Here is a 17,371-nt window from a genome sequence, read left to right as displayed (position 1 = left end):
GATATTTTGCACTAAATCTTCATCATGCTCTGAATTATTATCAGTTATATCAGTTATTGTGAAAATTGAAAATAAAGCAGACAAGGCTGTGAGGAAATCCCCTTTCTATGTAATCAATTACTTTTGTGTATTTATTTTGTATGATCCACATTACACGACTGATATAATAGTAAGTTTAGTAGTTGCTCTGCCTGATGCTCAGGGACTCTATGGGTAAAAGCTCCAATTACATTGCTCTTCCTGTTTTGGGTTGGTGCATGGCTGGACCAGAGAGCTCACACTCTAAATGCCCTGCTGATGCTTTTTCAGCTGTTTTTGTAGAGCAAACAAAGCCTTGTAATAGCCAGAGGTGTCAGGATTGGGCGGAGCCTAATGTTTATCACCTACCACCCACAGGTGTTACCCCCAGGCAGAGCTGCTTCCTCCAGTGACCTTTGATCTCCTCAGGTGTGCTCTGTCCTTTTTAATTTCTTGCATACACCTGTTAAATCTGATACCCGAAATTGTCATTTCACTTCAGGTGATAATGCAATTGTTTTGTCCGGAGTCATTGACCACAAATATTTCCAACATGCTGGAAAAAGTCTGCAGGGCCTTTTCACCCATCAGTGAATTTTCAGCTACAGGTGGAATCTGGAGAATTGTGTCACTGGCTGCAGTCTTATCCTTCCTGCCAACTCCATTGGGGAGATTCGGCATTACAATTCTTGTCTCTGTTCCCCTCACCTTGAGTTATTCTCACTCCTCCTCCTGCATTCTCAGTTATATGAAATGAACATTAAGCATGGCAGGTTGATCTGTTACTGTGTCTGTGTCAGGTGTGCAGACCCGAGGCGTAGAAATCTCATGACTTCATTATGTGATTTAACTTTCCATCACACATACACCATGATGTACAGATTTGGTGATCCTTGGAATTTCCTCCTCTTACCAAAATTTTCCCTGCTATTGTATTTAAATTTTGCACAAAGAAAAGTTGTGTCAGGCTCAGGAATATTGTAGCCACCATGGACAGAGGTTTCACTGAGATTGCTGAAGGATCTGCTGGCCCACGTGGGCCCAAGAACTAGCACTCTATGCGGCAGTGTCTTGGTGAAGCTGCGTCCTCCTCCGGCTCTCCCTGTTTAATTATTCAGTGCAGTCTGCTCCTTCCCACACACAAAGGCAGAGTCCTCCCCTGACTGACAGGCTTCTTGCACAGGCACGCACAATGCATACCTCTCCCCTCTCACACACAGCCTGGGGTGGCTCTGGCCGGCTCTCTGGCCCTCTCTTCTGTCGGCGATAGACACGACTTCCCCCCCATTCTGGGCTCGGTGGTGGACACTGGGGATTCTGACACTGGAGTGCCCCACTCTGCACTTGTTACCCAGGTAAGTGTTAACTTTTTATGTCTGGCCATTGTGCAATGAGGCATGAGGTGTATGTGCCGGAAAGGAGGGGGATTCTCCCACTGATTTGTGTTTCCAATAATCCTGTTAAAACTTCGGCCGCTTTGTGATTATTTCATAAATAGAAGGGGCAGCGATGGGCACTTCCCTTCTCTTCTCTCTCTCTGGAAATGTTGAAAAATCCTTTTGCAGCACCTGTTGGATCTCCGTTCTTTTTAAATGTATTATTTATTGAATATTGTTTTTTAATGTAAAGAGCTTGTTAGCTACAATGATAATAGGAAGAGACGTATCCTCCTCTGGGATCACAAAGGGCAGGATGGGCACCTGGACACGAGGCTACCACCAAAATCAGAGACCAGGCTGCCGCCATCATCATAGACCAAGTTGCCACCACTATTGGAGACCAGACTGCCATCACCATTGTGGATCAGTCTGGCACCACCATCAGGTGGCATGCTGTCTCCACCAACAGAGACCAAGCTGTCACTGCCATCACTGACCAGGCTGCTTCCATCATGGGAGACCAGGTTGCCACCACCATCGGAGGCCAGGCTGTCATTGCTATCACTGACCAGGCTGCCACCACCATCGGAGAATAGATTGCCACCACCATTGTGGACCAGGCTGGCACCCCTATCAGAAGGCATGCTGTCTCCACCATCAGAGACCAGGCTGCCAGTGCCATCATGGACCAGGCTGTCTCCACCATGGTAGACCAGGCTGCCATTTCCATAGTAGACCAGGCTGTCACCACCATGGGAGACCAGGCTGCCATCTCCATTGTAGATATGGATGCCTATACCATTAGAAACTAGGCTGACACCTTTATCAGAGGCCAAGCTACCACCACCAGGTGAGGCCAAGCTACCACCACCAGGTGAGACCAGGCTGCCGCCACCACATGACACTCAGAACAATGGCAGGTGATTGCCGATTGGTCTGTAAATTTTACCCCTTGGTTGGTATATATGGAGACTTTCATTGTTTTTATATATTTGTTGAACTTGATATACTTGCATCTTTTTTTCCAACCTGACTCACTTTATCACATGGTACAGCTTTTGTGTTTACATTTTGGGTTTCATTCCGGTGCTGTAAATCTTTGCCTCTCATTAGGATGGAATTTCATCTTCTCTCCGTTTTACGGACAATCAGATGAAGATTTAGGCTCTGAGAATTCGTTGCCATATGTTCACACAGTGTATGTAAAAATACATCAGAACTGCGAGCCATCTGGAGTCCAAAATGTTGTCATCGATTGCGGATCACATGTGTGTGTGGTGCCGACAACTGTGAGATCCGCAATAACAGCAAAGTGACGCAGAATAAGTTGTCGGTAGGTTGGTTCTCCCATTTCATAAGTGCCGCATTTATGGTTCACGGAAAGTGGGTGATGGGAAATCTGAAAAGTCAAACAGATTTCTCCATTTATGGTTTGCCAGCGTTCCCAGGACGTGCTTGGACTTGTAGTTCTTACACCATTATTGCCGATGGCCTACAATTGTGTCTGGGTTGTATAATCCTGCTACAAATGTGATAATAGAGCAATGTCCATTTCTGGCGGCCCTTGAATCGGCCCGTTGTTAGGGATCGGATGGCCTGTCAGACAGCCCGGAGTCTGGTTGAGCTCCAGGCCTTACATTCACCTGGCCTCACATTCACTAAGCCTCACATTCACTTCTCAAAAGAAAAACCTGTTCTGTCTGTTTAATCTGCACTGAGAGATTCTTAAAGGTGAAGCGCACCTGGACAAGACGTGCAGTGCCTTGTTTGCTGAAGGTGCAGCTAAGCTGGCGGCCATGAACACAATGCAGCTGGCATGTCACTGAACAGAGAAGAAAGTTTAAATCTTGTTCCTGTTTGCTGACTGGCAGATGGGGGTGTTGTGGATTTGTCTGGCCCCTCCCGCTTCTAATTTTCTTGCTGATCACATTTGTGATGGGTGGAAGAAATTCTCTGTAAGGTGCTGGGCAGAGATCAGAAAATGTTTGCTAATTTATATCAGTGATGAATAAATTAAATGTTACCCCCATTGGTGTCACCCAGGCCTGATACTTATCCAGCCGTCCAGGGTTGGGCAGAAGAGGCGTCAGCCTTGGGTGCAAAAAGGAAAAAACCTGCACCCTAAAATGGTGAAATTGTTCAGCCCTTTGGGGGGGGCACTTTGGCTTTTTCTTCCTTGCATTGCTTCCCAATGGTCAGCTGGCCACACACATTACATTGCATCTGATTGTACAATCTCAGCCAATATTTTAGGTCATGCACCTGCACTATGGGAGGGGGGGTTTCTTTACCCTAGCAGGCTGCCCCCCCCCCCCGATCTTTTGATGAACTATAGAGCAGACGGTATATTGTCTGGGAAATGCTAAGTCTGCAGGACATGAAACGTTTTCACGTTGTAACTTGTCTGCGGTTTATGAATGGTGACGGGGGGTGCAGCTTTATACAGAGTGGTGCACAGACATAACCGACCAATCAAAAGCAGCTTGCTTTTGGGGGGTCACCTGGTATCCCTGATATCTCCCCCACAGTCCCCAGGGTTGTCCTTATCTTATTCTCTGTTATTTAACCCTTTGCTGGCTGTATTTCCTCCAATGATGAGCGGTTGGCGTTTTGTCATTTACAACCTACTGCACTACAAATACCAGCATGTCCAGGGGGAATCCACAGTGATCTTTGCATCTGTTGTGAAACGCTTGGATCTACAAAACCCAACCAGTGGCATGCTGTGGAGGGACTACAAGTCTCAGCATGTTCATTCGATGCTTTTCATGGAACATCTAGCCTTGGTGCTGGAATCTGATTGGTGGTTGGAGGAAGTGGGAATTTTATGGGTGCTCTTGAAATAATATAACCCCTTGGGTCTGTCCAAGTATACATTGCTGGTGAGGTGGTGTTGGGGTTTGGACCCCTCGCAGGGGCAGTAGACGCTGTCTGCGGTCTGTGTGCCCCCAATTTCCCACACCAAGCTCACTATCTGTACCTCTTTTTCCTCCCCCTGTCCACAAGTGTGGTGACCCCAGGGAGATCTGTGCTCTATTTATACAGGCCTGTGACACCTTCCCGGGACCCTCACATGAGTGTGATAGGAGGGGCCCATGCACATAGCACCCCCATCCTTTAAAAACTGCCCCTCCGCCGGGTGCAATCCACAGCACAACCAAAACTTTTTTCAGTTCCTATATGGAATGTGGAGGGTTGGACCCGTCTGGCTTTATTGCTGTCTGTGTCCCCGCTGGAGAAATTTCCCCTCTTTTGTTTATTCTGGTGTCACTGTGCTTAAAAATCTAAACTTTATCATTGCTGTCCATGCCTCTGCTGAGATGATACATTCATCATTACCAGTTCAAAATCCAAAATGTTGCAGGTGTCACCCAAACAGGAGGTAAGTTATAATCTTCCATTTTGTAACACCTGTTCCAGTGACAGGGGAAATCTAGATTTACTTTCATTTCCCCTTGTATCTCTGAGACAGGAAGTAAAGGGAAATCTCCCCTTTGGGACAAAACATGACCATAGTTTTTAACCCTTCGATACCCCTTGTCTTAAGTCTTGGTGTTCCCAATGATGGAGACGGAAGCCGTAGGGTGGGGATTGGATGCCATAAAGTGCCATGGCACCAAGCCGTGCTATGGGGCACTCACAGCAGAGAAATGACAGTTGGAATTACGTTCGGTTTCCTATGTTTGCTGTTTTGTACATCTGGGTGAGGATAACAGGAAGATCGAATAGATTTGGCGGAAATGAACGTCTCCTGTCTGGCGTGGCACCAGATTGGCGTTGGCCATGGTGGACCCAGCCGGGGTATGGGAATAAATCGCCCTGACAAGCTGCTTCCTGATCTCTGCTCTGCATTGGTGTTGTGAATTGTTGGAATTCCTCTGGTGTGTGTGTGCTCTCTGCCTGTTGTTGTGTCTGCACCCCCCTGCCCAGTGCTCAGGGTTGTCTGGGGTATTCAAGGTTGGGAGGGGGTATTTGCTTTCACCCCAGAGGTCTGCACTTCAATCCAAACTGAAAATCCAGATTTGTCCTGGTAACCCCCATCTCTGATAGAGAGAAACATTCCATGATTGTGTCACGAGAACAGGAAGAGGTGTAAAATCTTCTGGTGGGGACACCTGCTCTTGTAACAAGAGGGGAATTCTTGCACATGGGAAAGATCCTCTCACTTCCAGTTGGGTTTTCAGGACAGGAAATGAAGGGAAATCTCCCATAGTGATGGAAATTTCCAGGGGCGGTTTATACAAGAAGGATAATGTTGGAAATTTTCGGTCACCTTGGTTGGGACAGATGTGGCAGCGCCAGTGGCTGGCCACCATTTGTATTTTGTTTACATCCGATAATCCATACATCGTTCTATGTATTTCTGGTGCGTACCCTCAGTCTGGCAATGATCCCACAATAATCCCCGCTGTCATCCACTTGGCAGGCCTGGTGATGATGATGTCATAGCCTGTGTGGTGATGTCACCGGTGGGGACGGGGTGTAGTCACAGCTGCGTTTCCTGCTCTGGGGGCTGTTTAATGTTCGCTGCGCCCAGACCCCCGGGGTAGAAGCCACCCATTAACCCCCTCACTGCTAGCAACACTGTGACCACAGACTGGAACTGCCTGCAATTCGTGATCTTCTGTGAGGGGCCCCAACTAGTTATATTTGGGGCCCAGACAGGGTGGCTATCATCCGGGTTGATGTGATAACCTGGAATGATTTCATGGAGTTCCCAATGATGGCACTCAGCTCTTTGTTTGTATTTTGTGTCACAGTGGGGACTACAACTCTCAGCATGCTGCAGCCCCAGGGCATGATTGTTCAATATTTCGAGCTGTGTGAGGATTGGTCCTGGATCTTGGACCCATTTTCAGAACACATTTACCAATTTCCGGTCTGTCACAGATGGGGCTCAGATGGGAAAAAAGTTTCTGTCATTTCTGATAACAAAGTATCTGTCTTATAATATTTCTCCTGTTATTACCATGAAACATATACAATGTATTACAACTCCTATTCAGTACAGAGCAGTCACAGCATGAATAGTGAAGCCTGGGCCATGTCAGCAGCTCCGGAGGAGGAGACATGTTTTATGTATGGAAGCAGTGGCCTCTTTGCAGAGATCCAACATAGCCCTTGATGAGTCTCAGCTAGAGCTGACCAATCAGCAGAGAGCATGACCTTTTCTGGTGGCAAGCAATAGATCACCGGCCAGGTGACAACCCCAGTATGAGGGGTTTGGGGGTTCTGGACAGAGGGGTTGCGGATCCTATGATGGGACAGAAGGGTTTCAGGGTCTTTCGGGGGGATGGACAGCTTGGTGGTCCTGCAAAGGGCAGAAGACGTTTGGGGTCCTGCAGAGGGACAGCTGGGCTTTCTGTGTGTCCCTGTCTTCTCCTCCGTCTGGATCCGGTGGGTCTGCCAGACTCTGGCATAGCTTGGATTCGGTCCCTGTGTTGCCATGGTAATGGGTGGCATTATTCCTGACTCTTTGTGTCTGTGAATTGTGAAGATGGGGGAAGGAGGAGGATCGGGTACAATGGGTGAGAGGGTATTGGGGGGGAACATCAGCGACCCCGGCCCAGGAAGATCAGAAGATCCCGCTCACCCCCCACCTATCTGCCTATCCGGCCTCACATAACTTTTAGGCTGCGTGTCACCGGAGGACAGAATGTTTGGGGTCATTGTGATCCCTCCATGAACAGATGGCACAATGTTGTCACCGGGTTGGCCTGTGTAAGGTCTTCCCAATCACCGGCTGTGTCAGGGACACATGTTACTTTGTTGTTTTTTGTGTCATTCATAATATATTGGAGCTCTGTAGAACTTTTCCTTTAACTTTTTTGTCACTGGACATTATAATATCTAATATGGCAGTGTGTGGTGCCCCTGGGCATTTTATTATTCTATATGACAGTGTATGGTGTCACCTGGCATTATACCATTCTATATGCTAATGTATGGTGTCACTGGGCATTATACCATTCAATATGGCGGTGTGGGGGTGTCACCGGGTATTATAATATTCTATATGGCAGTGTATGGTGTCACCAGGCATTATACAATTCTATATGGCTATGGTGTCACCAGGCATTATACTATTCTATATGGCAGTGTATGGTGTCGCTGGGCATTATACCATTCTATATGGCAGTGTATGGTGTCACCAGGTATTATACTATCCTATATGGTAGTGTATGGTGTCACCAGGCATTATACTATTCTATATGGTAGTGTATGGTGTCGCTGGGCATTATACCATTCTATATGGCAGTGTATGGTGTCGCTGGGCATTATACTATTCTATATGGTAGTGTATGGTGTCACCGGGCATTTTTACTATTCTATATGGCAGTGTATGGTGTCGCTGGGCATTATACCATTCTATATGGCAGTGTATGGTGTCACCAGGCATTATACTAATATTTATGGCAGTGTATGGTGTCACCAGGCATTATACTATTCTATATAGCAGTGTATGGTGTCACCGGGCATTATACTATTCCTTTTTATATATATGATATACTATACTTTTCCCTGGCTGTACGTTCAGTTTTGTTCTTCCTTCCTGCTGATGGAAGCCTCCCGTCTATAATACGGACCTCCTGCTCCCCCCAGATGGATGGATATTTCTGGGCTCAGCTCACACATGGTTTGCTGGCTGTGGTTGTGTCATCTGATTTCTCTGTTTTTGGAAAGTTGCAGAGCCAAGTCAGCCCTCCCAAGCAAAACACCTCACATCCATGGGGCGAGATAATGACTGAACCGCCTATAACTTCATGAGATTATCCTAAACTCTGCCCTTCCTCCACCTGTCACCACATAGGTCACTTCTCTGTGTGCGGCAACAGGGCCTCTTTATTGGGTCACGGATAAACTATGGCCCCGGGGCCCGCCTCTGCCATAATACTAGGCCAGCCTGGGAGGGTCCTGATTTTCTCAGCCAGAGGATACAGAAGTTAAACTTCACTTTCCAGAGAACTTGTTATAGTGGATCCAGGCCAATGTCTATTTCACGTCATTGGAGCCCCCTCTTTGCCTTCTCTGTATGTACACCCTGAATGTATATGAGTGTGTGGGTGCAAAGTCTGAAAATGTCCTTCTATGCTCTCACTTTGTACAGCGCTACTGTCGATGTTGGAGATACAAATCAAGAACAATTTTAGGAGAAGTCATTGTAACATTTTGGGTCTATTTATAAATCAATCAATCAATTAGACACTGAAACATTACCTGGTCTTCAGGTCCATGTGTTTCAATGGCAGTAAATAATCCCCCTCCAGGGAATGTTTCAGTGAATATCAGATTCACTGCTTTATAAATAGACCCCTTGTGTTTTGTTGTCACTTAGATTTTACATTTCCAAATACAAACTATTCATCATATTTCTCTATCTATATATTTAGTCATTTTTTATTTTTATATTTATATCTCCCCCTTTATGTGATCATATTTATATTTCCTTATAAATAATAATATTTATATTCCCTCTAGATGATGATATTTCTATATCCCTATATAGTATTTGGTAATAGATTCAGTTCTGTAATATTATAGTCATACTTCCTGATATGGTTTTATATGTATATCCCCCCACCATATATGGTCATATTTAAATTTCCTTATAAAAATATTATGTCTATCCCCTCTAGATGTTGATATTTCTATATCGCCATATTTAGTCATATTACCACTTCTATGTTATTACATTTAGAATAACTGATATGTTTTTAAATGTATATCCCTCCCTATATATGATGATATTTTTTTATCTCTATATTTTATATTATTTCTATATCTCTAGCTGTGATAATGTTGCCATTTCTTTGATATAATATTTATATTTTTATATGTAATATTATATCTATTTCCTCTGTATGATCATCTTTATATATCTACATTTGGTCATATTTACATATTTCTGTTTTAATACTTATATCACCTTCTATAACGTATGTTATTTCTCGCGGTGATAATATTTTTATTTTTTTATATGTAATATTATTTTTATTCCCCTCTTTATGATCATATTTATATATCTCTAGATGTGATCATATTTCCGCTTCTCTGGTATTTTATTTATACTCCCCTCTTTTTGTATAATATTAATCATATATGATATATAAATATATATATAGTTATATGTGTGTCTCTTGCTGTGATTTTATTGAGAATTATGGTATTATATTTATATTTCTTGATATGTTTTCATATTCCTATCCCCCCTCTCTGTAAACATTTTTCTATATTCTATATTTTTTCTATATCTCTAGCCGTAATAATAAGAACATTTCTTTGTTATAATAGATATTTATATATATTTGTATCCCCCTTTCTGTGTGATCACATTCACATTTCTCCATATGATGATCATTCTCTTCTCCCCTCGGTGTATTTGGTCAGTGTATGGGGTCCTGGTAGCGGTTCCTCTCCCATCTGCTCCCCTTTCATACATCACGCCATGGCTGAGTGCTGCGGCCTGTCCTCCGTCTTTTCTCTCTGGTGATCCAACAAGAGAACTCTGTGTGCCCGGCCTCTTCTCTGTACACAGACAGTGACCCCTCTGTATTGCAGGAGAGTCGGTGGGGAGGTGTGCGCGTCGCCTCTGCATTCATTGTATGAAGGGATCAGGATGTCCCAGAAAAACATCAATTTACAAAAACTTGTTTTGCAGAAACTCAGCATACGCAATGTGATCATTAAAGGGGATTTTATGTTAGGAACAACTACAGAACCCCAAGTAACAATATAAACCATCTCAAATCCAGTCCCTATGTAATGTGCAAATCTCAAAAATCAACCAAAAAAACTTCCTTCACCTCCCTTAGCTAATCACAATTCTTCTTATATTTGTGTCCTCCCTCCCAGACACTGCAGATCACAGTGAGTACTTACTATAGAAATGTAGTCTGTTCACATAGCAAAGTGAATTGTCATCTTGCACGGAATATTTCACTTAGCCCAATGAGTGAGTTTAAATTCTGCTGACTTCATTGATTGGTTGCCAATAAAAAAACGAACTATCACCGCATTCACTAAACAAATAGATTCACCCCTTGCCAGAAGATAAGCCAAGTGATTAGCTTTAGTAAAAACAGCCCTGCATTGGGGGGTGTTCAGTGTTGAGAAAGGTAATGAGTGGGGTCAGGTGAGAAGTAGGATTACACCTTTTCTGTCAATAAAGGAAGGATTTACTATTTCCTTGGGGGGGGGGGCAGATTGTACCTTACCTGTACAATTGGGGTGGGGGTACTTTCGGCTTTCCTTGTCCATAGAGACAGACGGTTCTCTGTCATTGAAGTGCAGATTATCCCTACCTGTTTACCCTTTCCTAAGAATAGGAGGCAGATTGAGCCTTACCTGTCCATGGAGGGTAATTTAGGCATTCCCTGACCCTGGATTGCAGATTAACCCTTATCTGCCTATAAGAGGCATCCCGTTCTCTATCAATAAGGACAGATTGACACTTCCCTGTCCATGGAGGGTAGAGTACCCATTGCCTGTCCCTGGACAGAAGATTTCTCCTCCAGGGCAGTGTTCAGCCTTTCAGGGTGCTGAACTTCTTACAGAAAATGGATTTTCAGGGCCATTAAGGCTCATTGTGTGTTAGCCCTCCAGGCCCAATTAGAGCTCAGAACTTTAATAGAAGATGCAATAATCTCTTCTCTCTGCTTCAATATGGATTTAATGCTCTGAATCCCACATTCATCCTAATTCCACCACTCGGATGGCGATTCTATTCATTTGGCCCCTCATTGTCTGTGTCACAGCCAAGAGTAACAAAAGAGACTTCCTACCTCCATCCATACACAAACTGCCTGGGGTGGGGCAATTAGAGAGATATGCTGACAATGGCTTTGTCATGTATGGGGGGGGTTCTTGTATTAAAAAAAATGTAATAAAATTTAAATTCCCAATAAACTAGCCAATATTTTTGACATTACATTGGAATTTATCTGAAACTTTAAAAACAATAATCTAGGGCACCCTCCATCCTGAAAGTGCTGCAGGTGAAGGCGGCTCCCAATATGTCCCGTGTGACAGGTGTACTTACCTGGTACATGAACATTATGCTCCGCCCACAGACTCAGTAAAAAAATACATTCATACTGAGGGATCATCAGAAAACTCCCTGCTGTGACCTCGGATTCTGGAGGATTTGGCGGCTCGCCATTGAGCAAGAACAGATGCAGCAAAGGATTCTGGGAAAGGGGTACTTGGACAGATCTGACACCACAAGTTCCTGGAGTCACAGCTGTCACATTTCATTCTTTCCTGGCTACAATCCACACTGACATCTGATGGGTGACGTGTCACCTCTTTATATCAACGAGAGGTCAAACAATCGGACGTTGTGTCGGCCAATCACAATAATCTCCATTATTCTGGGAAAATCCTGCAGAGCAGAATGCAGCAAATGCTCCAATAAGGGCAATGGAGTCATCAATTTTATGATAAAATCTCTGATTCTTCCATAATAAATCCTCCGCCCTCTAATTAATCTGCTTCTTATTTAGATAAAATGTCACATCTGGCTGCCATGCGTGACACGTCGCAATGACACCGGCTCCCTATCATGGGGAACATGAGATCTCTATATTGAGAACCGCAGTCACTAATTTCCTCCAGGACCCCCAATGTGTCTCCTGGGAATTCTGTGAATGACAGAATCTCATATGACAGACATGTGTGTATGGGGGGGGTCATTATTATTATTATTATTACACAGTATTTATATAGCGCCATCATATTACGCAGCGCTGTACAAAGTCCATAGTCATGTCACTAACTGTCCCTCAAGGGAGCTCACAATGTAATGTCCCTACCATAGTTAGGTAGGGATAATGTGTCCCTGTGTATATGATGGAGAGATGGGTATTATGATACATGGATCCTCAATGGGGACCTCCAAACTAAACTGATTTTGTAGTAGTCACAGCCTAGGAGGTAAATGTATTCTTAGGCATGAAACAAGGGTTTCCACCATCCTTGTGGTCAATTCCTGGGTCTGTATGCCTACTGTGCCCATTATTAGGAGCTCCCACCATCTTTGCATTGAGTTCCTCTGTACCCCTGCTGTGCCCATTTTGAGGATCTGAACCATCTCTGTTCTGAGTCTTTCAGCACCCTTGCTCTACATTTATCTGTTGGCTGAATTGGTCCTCTAGCATAACTATCCATGGATATATTTTGGGGTAACACAAAGTCATTTAATAAATAGCGGGTGTTGTATGACATATTCTGTGCTGCATGCAACCAATACAAGGTGAGTGCCACCCTAGGGACACCATAGGGAGTCATGGAGTCCGCCAGTCCTTGGGGTCACCAGATCTTCAGGATAGACGATGATGAGATAACCATATTGTATATGTAACCATATGTCCCTCCAATCTGCCTGATCTCTCCTGTGACACAGGGAGGTGTAACCCTGGAAGCTGACAATCTATTTATACCTGGAGTCTGGATCTGATTCATAGATGGGTTTATAAACAGGAGCAGCTGTCTTAAATCTCAGTCATCACTCCCATCTATACAGAGATAATAGTGTCACGCCAATGCCGCTGTCACCAAATCTTCCTCATCACTCCAGTGTGTCCGGTCATAAAGTGACAAAACAAGCGGTGTCCTTGTATTTGTATCTGGATGCCTCTGCACCCACTGTGGTTTCCTTTATCACTGTGACACTGTAAATTACAAATCCCATCAGCCCCAATAGAGATGAACACAGATAGACAATCCAGCAGTGACAACTGCATGAATGCAAGAGAGAATGTTGTCACCGTAGTGTGTCACTGGTGAGTCACCAAGTAAAAAAAAAAGGAAATTTGAATAAATGAAGACAATGTATGCAGCCACCCCATGGCACCCCTTGGACCGGAAATCGTAAATCTAGATCTAGAAACAATTAAATATGTCAGCCGTCACATTATCATCATCTCAGGATCCCAGCCAGTGGTGAGGTGTAAAGGGTTAATTGAGCTGGGTGTAAGTGTCAAGGGTTCTTCCTGCAGCTCAGTTTTGTGCGTTTCTTATCTCAGCGTTTTCCTGGTTCCGGACGTTGTGCGGTCAGGGCCGCTGCTGTTCTCAGCCCCAGAATTTCTGGGAAGCAGTGTGCAAAAAAAAAAAAAACCCAGGCGTCCTGTTTATATAGAGTGCAGCCTGCAGGACGTCAAACTATTTATTAAAAAAATTAGACATTTCTAGAGGTTGTCATATCACTGAATATACCCAATGACCCCCCATGGGGGAATGGACAATTTAAGACAACTTCACAAATCGAATTTTTCTATCTATAATCCCTCCACCACGGTGACATAGGATGACCTCTCATTGCACCATGGAGCCTCCTCAGCTATGCCATTCACCACAGGTGACCCATAACCCATAAATTCACCATACCGGGGGAGAGACAGCTATAAAAAGTGACCAAGGGTCTAACCTCCTCCTCATTCTTGTCTACAGTTCAGCTGTAACTGTTTTCATTTCTATGGACTTTTTTGTAAAGTTTACTATCATATTGTTTGCTCCCTTGGTGTTCTAACATTTTTTTTTGTTTTGGTACCTCCATCAGATAACTCTTCCCTCCAAGATGATGATGAGTTAGACATGGAGACCGCCGGATGGCCATCCAACACTGGTCCACCTAATGGTCACACCGAAACCAGTTCTCGTTTTCCCAGCTGGGTCACTTTTGAAGATGAGATCGCTCCACCTTCCCCAAGGGACAGTCCTCGGAAACCACTGGAGAGCCCCAAATCTCCATCTACGCCGGACCTTGCATCTAAACCTGTTGGAGCCCTAAAGAAAAGGGATCGCCCTAAAAGCTCGCTGGTTGACCTGAACAGGACACAGAGGTTGGACTTCTCATCATTGCACAGGCAACTCTCATTAAATTCCACCCCAACCAAGGCTCCCAACCCATTCCTAGATGAGTCCTTGAAAGATGTCCAACCATCGCCCATCAACCCGTTCAGCTCATGGTTTGAGGAGCAGGAAAGACGTTCTGAGCGCTCTTCTGTATCCAGCGGGCCAGACTCCAGCCAAAGGAATTCCATCTCGCTTCTTGCTGAAGAACTCGATACCGATCAGTTTGAAGACTACAGGAAGAAAGCACTGCAGGCTGACGCCGTAGAACATCTCAAACAGATTCATATTGATGACCCCGATTCCCCTGGTAGCCCCACCTTGCCAGATGACCCTCTGAAATTTGATGAGCCCCTTGGCCCTTCTTTGACTTTTACCAAACCCCAGCCAAAAGACGGCTGGCCAATGATGCTCAGAATTCCGGAGAAGAAGAACATCATGTCCTCGAGGCATTGGGGTCCCATCTATGTCAAAATCACTGAAGCCGGCTTCCTGCAACTCTTTTACGAGAAGGGTTTGGAGAAACCATTTAGGGAATTTAAGCTAGAAGTCAACCACGAGATTGCAGATCCTAAACTTCAAAACTATGACGAAAGCGGCAGGATTCACACTGTCCGCATTGACCGGGTACAGTACAAGGAAAAACGCAAGTACCAGCCAATGCCTCTGGTCAGTCACACCGGAGAAAGGGAGCAAGTGGTCAAGTTGGGAACCACGGACTACTCTGACTTTATAAGCCTGATTGCCACTGTCCAGGATGTCCTCTTCCACCTTCCGGCCACAGTAGACCTCAGCACTGTGCACCAAAATTACATGGAGGAAGAGATCACCGTGGATGTTAAAGATGAATTCCGTGGAATCCTTGGCAAGGGGGAAGGTCAGATACTCGAACATTCTGTGGTCACACGTATCCACGTTCTTAGCTTCATCTCAGGGATGGTGGACTGCAGCCTTGGGCTGAATGATATACTTATTAAGGGCAATGAAGTTGTCTCCAGGCATGACATCATGCCAACCACCACCACCAAGTGGGTGAGACTCCATGAGTGCCAATTCCATGCGTCTGTGGATGAAGAAGCCTTTCACGGCTCTAGAATGGTGGTCTTCACCCCACTGGACGCCTGTAGGTTTGAACTCATGAGGTTCAGGACATTTTTTTCTGAAAAGACATTACCATTCAGTCTTAGGACCATGGCCTGCATTCGCGGTGCGGAGGTCGAGCTCCAGAGTTGGTTAGTCATGTCCTCAGGCTTCTCTTCCAACAGAGACAGCCTTTCACAGGTCCCTTGTGAGAACATCACCATCCGGCATCCGGTGCCACCAGAGTGGGTCAACTATTTCCGGAGAGACAGTATGTTGGGTGAGAAGTCCCTGAAGGCCAAAGTCAACAGGGAGGCCAGCTTTGGTTCTCCAAGCTTATCTGGGACAGAACCGGCCATGAGAGTGACACTGGGAACGGCCAAGTACGAGCACGCCTATAGCGCCATCGTGTGGAGGATAAACAGACTACCAGATAAAAACTCAGGTGAGAAACATTATCCTTGGATTTCTGCCAACACTTTACTACCTAGAATACTAAGACAAGTATACTTTAATTGCTGTTTTGAAAACTCACTGACAATTTCATGTATTTAGCCTTAAAGCCAAACTCTAAACTTTACCTTACTTGGAGTCTAATTCTTCAATATGAGAGTAAGCAGTGATCTAGAGTCTGAGTTGCTTTTCTTTACGCATGTTTGGGTGGATGAAGTCAGCAGAGGTTTATGTTAATGACCAGGGTAAGTGAAATATGATGATTCATTCTGCTATGTGAACAGACTGCATTCCTTTAGTACATTAGCCTTATTTTCTGAAGCCAGACGGTTGACAAGGCAATAATTGTCAGATTTTAGATGACATCTGAAACTACACATAAAGCTCAGATAAAGTAAGAGGCAACACATTTCCCATAAGTGAGTCTGCACAGTTTTGTTAAAATATTCCTGCATGCAGACTGCAATGTGTTGTCAGCAGGTCGCCCTCTCGTGGCCATCTACATATAAGGCAGGATATTTATTGTCTGCAGATCTGCTGTTGAGATAAATCATCACCAATAGTGCATTGTTTTCAGTCTCAGCAATGGTAGGCCATGGGTGCCAAACTCTGGCCCGTGGGCCAAATCTGGCCTGCAATGTCCTTTTTTTTTTTTTGGGCTCCAAAGGATTTCTAAATATGAATTACAGCTGGCCGGCCACTGCACTGAAATAGCGCCGCTACTACAATTCCCGGCATCACTCACGTCTATAGACCAGCGGCCTCTCTGCCTATGTGTGGCCCCGCATTGGACTGTTTTATATGCAGGGAATTGTAGTGGCCATGCTATTTCAGTTTCAAGTTTGTCCCGTGACTTTGTAGTAGTTTTGGCCCATTGTGTATTTGAGTTTGACACCCCTGTGGTAGGCTTTCATCAATATAGAGAAACCGTAAAGCACAATCACTGTGCAGCTCTACTAAGAAGAGAGTGGAGCCTATGGAATAATCCCACATTACTGCCCCTGATATACATATAGGAACATAGCACAATATACCGGTATAATATGAATATAGATCTTGTTCTTGTTTGTATGAAAAACCTTTATTACTCTTCCTCTGCATGGACCACCACTCACTTCTGTTGTCCCTTTAAGGATCGGGTCAACCCCACTGCTTCTACTGCCATCTGGAGCTCGGATCAGACCGGGAAGTACCACGAACCTTTGCCAAACACGTAGAGGTAGATTATCACATGCCAGCGACCTCAGCTTCAAAGATCGCCGTGCGCTCCATATCAGTGGAGGACAGGACAGAAATCAAGAAGTGGGTCAACTATTCCGCCCATTATCACTACAAGGTAAGAACTAATCACATCGCAGATTTATGTCCAGTGCAATTTACATCGGTCTCTGAACAGAAGAGCTGACACTCTAATGTCTCCCCATAGTCACACACTATTATTATACATTTATATAGCTCTGACTTATAACGCAGTGCTGTACAGAGAACACTGAGCCCAGTCCCATCAGTCTCTGTACAGAGGAGCTGACACTCTAATGTCCCTCCACAGTCACACACTATTATTATACATTTATATAGCTCTGACATATACC

At 44.8% G+C, this 17,371-nt stretch overlaps 1 protein-coding gene across 7 annotated transcripts in view; it reads left to right on the top strand.

Moving 5' to 3' along the window:
* The window catches only part of STON2 (stonin 2), a 37,458-nt gene that overhangs the window by 18,847 nt on the left and 1,240 nt on the right, over positions 1–17,371 (top strand). For 6 of the 7 annotated variants that reach the window (XM_072428511.1, XM_072428509.1, XM_072428513.1 and 3 more), the window contains 2 exons: positions 13,954–15,771; positions 16,913–17,115. In XM_072428511.1, coding sequence (XP_072284612.1) covers positions 13,954–15,771; positions 16,913–17,115 — 2,021 coding nt within the window. Of the gene's footprint in view, positions 1–12,138; positions 13,753–13,953; positions 15,772–16,912; positions 17,116–17,371 lie in introns of those variants that run through there. The other variant, XM_072428514.1, reaches the window with a different exon arrangement.

The sequence above is a fragment of the Pyxicephalus adspersus genome, chromosome 12, assembly GCF_032062135.1.
Source record: "Pyxicephalus adspersus chromosome 12, UCB_Pads_2.0, whole genome shotgun sequence".
In the NCBI taxonomy this organism is placed as follows: Eukaryota; Metazoa; Chordata; class Amphibia; order Anura; family Pyxicephalidae; genus Pyxicephalus; species Pyxicephalus adspersus.
Note: the sequence above shows the minus strand (reverse complement) of the source record. Positions and strands in the feature narration are given on the sequence as shown.